Below are 7,999 nucleotides of genomic sequence, written 5' to 3'. Positions count from 1 at the left end.
TTTTCATGAACTGGAGACTTAGAAACACTTCACACTGCTTGCACGCATCTGTAAACTTCGTGGCTTCCCGCCCCCCGCCCCCCGCCCCGAGCAGTTTCTTACCGCTAGTCCAATTGTCGCATGCAGAAAACCTATTGATAAATACATATCTTGTTTTTCACCTATCTTTCTTCCAGAAAAGTGCAAGTGAAAAGGAAATAGAGAAGAAGGAGTACGGAGGAGGGGAGAGGAAAAGGAGGGAGAGACTAGGGGAGAAAGAAGCCAGAGAATGAAGGCGTAGCAGAGCGCTGGAGCATGGACTGAGGACGAGCGGACCCAGCGCAGCCGCGGCGCGGAGCCGCCTGTGGCCACTGGTCCCCGGAGCTGCCAATCCGGGCGTAATCCTGGAGGAATTTCTCCCGGGTTTCGCTGGGAGTCACACTGCCGCCTCCTCTCCTCGGGCGGCCCGGAGGAGTCCGGAGAAGCCGGCTGGGGAGGGAAGAGGGAGGGAGCGGGAGGAGGAAGGGAGTGGGGGGTGGAGGAGGAGGAGGACCCGGGGAGGGAGGCGGCGGCGCGGGAGGAGGAGGAGGCGGAGGAGGGGCGCCGCGGCTGAGCCACTAGCCGGGCTCGGACGCGCTACTCTCCAGATACTCCGGGAGCTCCAGCCGCGCGGATCGCGCGCCCCCGCCGCTCTGCCCCCAAACTTCAGCTGCAGCTCCATTCCAAGCCATCTAATTTATTCCTCAAAAAAATCAGAAACGGAGCAGCGACACAGGGAAGGAGTCCGCGGAGGAGTAAAACCACGGCAGAGCAACAAGAGCCTCCGAGCCGCCTCCCCCGCCCGGAGCCACAATCCGGCCTCGGGAGTGAAGGAGCCAACAAGTGAGAAGGCGCCGCGGTCCCGGGGCGCAGCCGGAGGAAGCGGGCGCTCCGGAGCCCCGAGCCCCCCGAGTCCCGTCGAGCCCCCCGAACCGCGGTCGCTGCGGCAGCTCTGCTCCTGATCTTTCTGCGCGAGCAGCGCCGGGCGCTGGGCGAGAAGCTTCGTGTTCTCCCTCGTTGCAAGCGGGCAGCTGGGAGCCACCGGTCCCGGAGGAATATGCGGCGCGCTTGGATCCTGCTCACCTGGGTCTTGGTGGCCTGCGTGTCCGCCGAGTCGGTGAGTTGGGCCGGGCGGGGGTCGCGCGCCGTTTAGCGTGCGGAGGCCGAGCCGAGTCCGCAGACCCCGCGGAGAATCGGGGAGCGCCCCCTGGGGGATGCCCCGCCACCCAGTCCCCCGCTGCCAGACTTATAGCTGGGGATCCCCCGGGGATCTAAGGGATAAATGCGCTCCACGCCTTCTCCCCTTTCCCTTTCCGCAGAAAAGCGCCTCTCGCTGAAGTTACCCCGAGGTCCCCCGGGATGAGAGCGAAGGTATTGCCGTTTTGTCGAACCGCGGAGGCCGCTGAAGACGTTCCCAACTTATTCACCCTCCCGAGGGTCTTGCTGCGTCGCCGAGAAGGACCGATGGGGAAGGGGGACGGGAGAGAGGAAGCGTGCATAGGGCTTCGAGGGAACTGGTCCCCCCCGCGCGCTCCCCGAGACTCGGGGACGGCCTGGAAACTTTGGGGGTCCCTTCCTCCGTGCACCCTCCCCCCGCGCCGCCCCCCCCGCCCCCCGCGCCAGCTTCCCTACTGGATTGAATGCAGGTTCTGGGAAGATGGGGCTAAGCTTTTTAAGAAACCCGCGAAGTGTCCGGAGAGGAAAGTTTGCAAAAAAGTTCTTTTGTTTGATGTTCCCAGTGGCTGGGGTGAGGGAGCAGACACTACGGGGTAACGCGACCCGCGGAGGCGCGCAGTCCTGGGTCCTGCTGGGGGGGCGGGGGGAGTGCGTGGAAAATGCACCCGAAAATGCCGGGGAGCGGACCCTGGACTCCCATTTTCTGCCGACCCGTCCTGCTTGAGGGTCCAGGGGGCTCGCGGGCCATCAGGGGCGGGAGGGCATCTCTGTATGGATCGCGTTCGAGCGCGGCAGCTGGGCGAGACGGCGGTGCGGATGGCACTGCACTCGGCCTCGGGTCGCCTGGCCGCTCGCAGCCTGAAGCTTCCAGCCTGACGCGCTCGCTCTCGCGGACCCCGGCCGGGGTGCCCCCAGGCCCGGGGGAGTCTTTTCTCCGGCTGCGGCTGCGGGCAACCCAGCCTCCCTCCCCGGCCTTGGTGGTGGGAACTGGGTTTCGCCTCTGGCTCGAGGGTTGGAGCTGGTTTCCCTACGACGCCCAGTGAGCGCCCTCTACAGGGAAATGCCTCCTGGGCTTGCCCTTGTGCCTGGCGGCCCCTACCTGGGCGCCCCGAGCTTTGTCCGGCTGGGTGGAACCCCGAAACACCCGCGAGCCCGTCTGCAGCCTCAGCGCGGTCCGGGGCCTCGGGTAGGGAGGACAGCTGTTTCTACCCCCCTCTCGTTCCCCATACCTCCTCCCTTGGCTACTTATCAACGTGTCCATTTCTAATAAATCGGACCGTCCCTTCCAAGACAAATCATGTCATCTTTAGGGGTGGTTTTGTAAGATTTTTTTCCCCCCTCGCCTTTGGCGTGTTATTCTTCCCGTCTCTCCCGGCCCCCTCCTTTTTTTTTTTTTTCCTTTTAAATTGATACGATTTAGGATTGGGAAACCTCTTTGGCACCGAGCAGCCGATGTGGCGTTTATCATCAGTGCGGAGGGGCTCTGGGTGTGCTAGCAGGTCGCCAAACGTTACGCGGAGATTGGAGAGCGTAGACTGAACACATTTGGGTGCTCCGGCTGGCTGTAGAGCTCCGAGCCTTAACGGCATTTCTCTTTGGCATACGATCGTTTTTATCCGTTGGGATTGGTAATCTCCCAGCCAGTTATGAACTTTGGCTCTTTGCACAGATTCTCTGTTTCTTTCAGAAAATCATTATTGTTCATCTTGTTGCAAAACAGGGCAAAGGGAGAACTCTATCTAAAGGTTTTCTAGCGAAGCCTGCGTAAAAAGCTGTGCTGGGCTAAGGAAGTCCCTTTTTGCAGAGTCCTGTTTGGAGATTTGCTAGAAAGTGTTACTATTTGAGGATTCTACAGGAAGAATATCTCCCTGGGTTTTTTCTTAAATCCAACAGTGATTCATAAGGAAGCTTTTTGGCTGAACGATACCTGTCTTCTCCCGTGACACCCTCCCCCCTGCCCCAACTCTTTGGGGTTCTAGTATTTCTCATTTCCAGCCAGAATTGGATGCTTTCCAAATGAGGTGTTTCACCGTGGTAGATACCATTTTCAGGAATTGGAATATCATTCAAAAGGGTGATTAGAGATTTTTAAAATGTCAGCTGTAGCATGAATGAAGACTGTAGCAGAGAGTCTGTGAGGGAGGCAATTTTTCTCAAAAGCAGCTGTTTCAAGGCCCAGAAAGGCCAGTAGTTCATTTAAATTACTTTTCAGTCTCTATTTGTTTCAAGTATAGCCACATAAATGAAAGACTTCATTTTTCAACATTTTAGCCATTCTAGTACATTATTTCCAGTACTTTTCATTTTAATAGGAAAACTGCAACTGTTTTCCAGGGAGTCAGAAATAGTGATCATCTGGACTCAGAGCCTCTCTTTTTTTTGGAAGGAAAAGTGTCCGCAGTGCATTCTTGAGTTTTATACCAAGTTCAAGGGGGAAAAGAAAAGGAGATTCTCAGCAACTAAGGCTCAAGGCTATCTGTCTGTGGAAGGCAGCCAGTGGCCCTTGGTTTCTGCATGCTGGAGACAGCAGGGAGAGCCTGGTCATGGCCGTGCATTTATCCCACTGACCAAGCGAGGGGAAAGACTGACGGAGTGTGGCAGTAGTGATATGCTGCTGTTTTTCTATCAATTTTTTACATGATTGTTTATCTTTAGAAATAATACATTGCAGATTGCTATAAACACGTAATGTGAACTGGAGATATGTTTAAGAAAAGGAAGTGTTTTGAACTAGTGGAATTTTATACCCATGCTTAGATGTGTGTAAATTAAAAGAAACTGTCAAATCATTTGGACCCATGCATTACCTCTCATGTATTATGAAAGGCAGGCATTGGAAAGTTTGCATTCGGAGGAAAAATTAAATTGGAACCATATAACCTTTTGCAGTTCCTTAAAAAAATAAATTTTGGCTGCTCTAGTAATGTAGCTAATTATACTTGCTAGGGAATCTTAGAGGAACAAGGGCTCTTTCTCTGTTAGTTGGATTTTAGCAGTAGGTAGATGTCTCTTAGGAAGGAAAGATCTTATTAAGATCAGGCCTGTGGAAGAATGGGTGTCCAGAGGAATCTGAGTACACCTTCCAACTCCTACTTCTGGGACCTGGAACATGTAATTTTGATGGTGCTTGCCATTTGAGGGACTGTGTAACATGATTACACACGTGGCATCTTGAATAATCACTAGTTTGAAAAAGATTTCAAAAGATCATCTTTTTTTTTTCTTCCTGGAGAGAACTAGTCCTCAAGTCTCCAGAAGACCCCAGTGACCTCAACTTAAGGGGCCAGGAGTCTACTCAAGTTGGCAAAGCCCAAGGTTGACCCAACCACACAGAGCCTGGCCAGCTCTGTCATTAAGGTTTATAGGGAGTCCAGTTAAGTCACTGTGCTATCAGGCTGTCTGTTGGCAAGAATCTTGGGTCACAAGAGGAATGTCATCTGAGATTAGATTCTCATGAGATTGTCTCTCCTCCATTGCCAAAACTCAAACCAGAAGATATTGCCCATCGTTTTCTTCTTCGTAAGACAGAAGACCTGCTGTTCATGCCACTGTCGAAGGTACATTCATGTATTTCAAAACCACCTGATTCTTTCATGCACCAGAAGCCAAATAAAGTTTTAGAGAAAAGCAGGAAGTAATGAAGAAGAACTGACTTGTTTTTGCAGAAAACAAGCTACTCTTTTTTAGTCGCCTCTGCCAGTACCCTCATCTTAATTCTAGACTTTTAGATTTGAATCTTGAAGTCAGGTCCCTGATGTATTCATAGTTGTTGATTTTGTGACCAGTTGACCACTGAATGCACTGACATGTTGTTCATTCCATGATATTTATTCAGCATCTACTAAGTGTTTGGCGTAAAGGCGTGAGGAAACCAGGCAGCCCCTCTGTCTTCTTGGAGCTCATATGTTGGTGATCCAGGTAGCATTCCTTTTCACATTTTTCTTGAAAAAAAAAAAAAGGCGGGGGGGCCTTGCCAACATGTAAAGCTGACCTGGTGGCTCAGTGGTAAAGAATCCACTTGCCAGTGCAAGAGACTCCAGTTCAATCCCTGGGTCAGGAAGATCCCCCTGGAGGAGGAAATGGCAGCCCACTCCAGTATTCTTGCCTGGGGAATCCCATGGACAGAGGAGCCTGGCAGGCTACAGCCTGTGGGGTAGCAAAGAGTCAGACATGATTTAGCAACTGAACAAGCCAGCGTGTTTCCCATGTTAGCAGCCGTGTCAGCGCCCTTCCTGGCCCAAACATTTATCCTGTTGGATTTGTTTACAGGATAAATCAAACAACACCTGCTCTTTGATTTATCCTGTGCCGCGTTGTGTTTCCCTTGTCACCCTGGTATGGCGTCTAAGTACCTCTGCCTTTTCAGGTGGCGCTGGAGGTAGAGAACCTGCCTGCCAGTGCAGGAGACATACGAGACCTAGTTCGATCACCGGGTTGGAAAGATCCGCTGGAGGAGGGCACGGCAGCCCACTGTAGTATTCTTGCCTGGAAAGTCCCATCGACAGAAGAGCCTGGTGGGCTACAGTTCATAGGGTTGCAAAGAGTCGGATGCAACTGGAACCAGTTAGCAGAGCGCACGGCACAGCTAGCCACCACCCTGGCCCACCCTGCTGCATCACGCCTCCCCACCCTCACCCACTGGCCTCGCTTTCATGAATGTGCCCTGGACATTGCCACCTCTTCAGTGTTTCTCCTTTTGAATTCTGTTGATTCATATCCCACGCTCCCAGGGAGCCTTTTATGATTGATCTAGCCATATTTTTTTCTTTCTGTAAGGCAGACTGACAATCCAAATCACTGAAAGTATGTAAAAAATAAAGATGTCAGGGCCTTGTAACAATCAGAAGCCTAAAAAGGGGTGGGTAATCTGTATTTTTATGAAGCATCTCAGATGATGCTAATAAAGTAGCCACAGTTGATAACCACAGGTCCAGTCATACACTTTACCCCTTCTTACAAGCTATTTTGTATTAGTCCTGAAGCTCCCCCCGGGTAAGAACCTGTGACCCTGAGGGCCAAGATAGAGACAAAGGATTTGGGATGGGGAGATGTTGGTACTTGGCTGCTTACTTCCTGTTAGGACTTGGACAAGATACTAAATATTTGAGTCACTTAAAAAAAATACATATGTGTGCATATAAATTGCACTTGAGAATGCCTTTATAACAGGACTGTTGTGAGGGTAAAATGAGGGAACATGGGAATGGTACCTAAGGTACAGAAAATAATAGTATTTTTCTCTTTTTCTTTCTTGGGCTCTGTGTTCTTGGCTATGAAATGAGAGAGCCATATTTGATGTTCTTGAAGCCCCTGAGCCCTCTGGGGGCATGGAGATTGGCCCCATCTGAGGAGAGGGCCCTTGTTGCCATAACTTTGACCCCTGCAGTAAACGCCTGTTGATGCTCCATATTTAAGCGCAGGTGCCCATGGCCTGGGAAGTTGGAGTCTGTTAGACCTGCTGACACTCAGCTTTGCTGTGGCCCCTGAAGATGGTGTGGTCTGGAATCAACTGAATCCCCCAGCCCCAGAGGAGGACCTGGGCTAGTTTGCTGCAAGTTTTGACTCTCTCGACCTCCAGTTTCATCAACATTGTAGTGTTGGTGTGAAGAATAAATGAGTCCAGTGCTTCCCATCCATGTATATTCCTGCTTCCTTCCGTGTCTGTGTCGGTATCCTTCAGTTGGATCAAGTTTCTAGCAGGTCAGAAAGAGAGAGTTACAGTGGCATCATGTGCTTGAGTGCCCCTGGGGATCTAGAATGAGATGGCATGGGAGGTGAGGCATGTTGGGGAGCTGTGAGTAGAGATAGGAGGCATTTTGATTCTTTAAGAGTAGAAACGCATGGAAGAATTTCTGGGGTGATTGCCTAGAGGGGTGATTGGCTCTGAGTAAGGAAGGATTCTTGAAATAGATGGTGTATGTCTGTTTTCCCTCTGGTATCTTAAAGAGTTGAGGAGACTGGGGGAAGGCCTTAAAGTCATTGGAGAATTCTCCATTTGAATCAGCAGAGTGAGGCTAACTGGTATACCTGTCAGTGCTATAGAAAAATGTTATTAAAAATGAGATATGTTTTCACATTTCCCTCCTCTGCTGTTGAATCTGTTCTGTGAGAAATGTCACAAAGATGCAGTTGTGTCCTTTATAAAGCGTTTTGATGTTTATTGTCTTTTCTTATGATTATACAGGCATGTTAAATATGAATAGTACAGATGTTTAAGGAGAATGGACAATTAATAGAGTTTAGTCTCATGGTAAGAATGACACATAGAACAAGATACCCAGTGAAAGGAAAATTATTTTTTAAAAGTTCTTATCAAAAAAGAGTAAGTTAAAAATTGCATTTTTGTACAATTTATTGTTAAGTATAAAGGCAATAAAAGTAAACGTATAATGTTGAAGGCAAAGGTGATGTTTTGCACACCTGTAATTAGCAATCATAATCCCTGTGGGACTTCAGCTTTCCCATCTATAAAATGATGAGGTGAGCTAGAAGAACTTTCTGTCTTTTATATTTATCTTTTTCTATGTGCTTCAGGGTATAATTGGAGCAATGTTAAGATTAACCTAATCAATAAGTGATTATTAAGCTCCTGCCAAATATTTACTATTCTATTACTGGAGCAAGGAACTTACTCATGTTACAGAAAAGCAAGTCATTTCTACTAGCTGGTGGTAATCAGTTAACTTGAGCTAGGTATTCATCATGTACTGGGATTATATACATCACTCTAAATATGCAGGATCTAATGTTTAGTGTTTTCCCATGTATGTTCTCATATAAGCCAGTGTATTATAGCCTCAAGAGC

The 7,999-nt window shown here is 49.7% G+C and overlaps 1 protein-coding gene across 1 annotated transcript in view; it reads left to right on the top strand.

Moving 5' to 3' along the window:
* Nucleotides 1–621: 621 nt before the first annotated feature.
* Nucleotides 622–7,999, top strand: part of SDC2 (syndecan 2) — a 121,837-nt gene continuing 114,459 nt past the window's right edge. Inside the window, exon 1 of the mRNA XM_068983536.1 lies at nucleotides 622–1,135. Coding sequence (XP_068839637.1) covers nucleotides 1,076–1,135 — 60 coding nt within the window. The 5' untranslated portion in view covers nucleotides 622–1,075. The remainder of the gene's footprint in view (nucleotides 1,136–7,999) is intronic.

Source organism: Capricornis sumatraensis, chromosome 11, assembly GCF_032405125.1.
Source record: "Capricornis sumatraensis isolate serow.1 chromosome 11, serow.2, whole genome shotgun sequence".
NCBI classification, from domain to species: Eukaryota; Metazoa; Chordata; class Mammalia; order Artiodactyla; family Bovidae; genus Capricornis; species Capricornis sumatraensis.
Note: the sequence above shows the minus strand (reverse complement) of the source record. Positions and strands in the feature narration are given on the sequence as shown.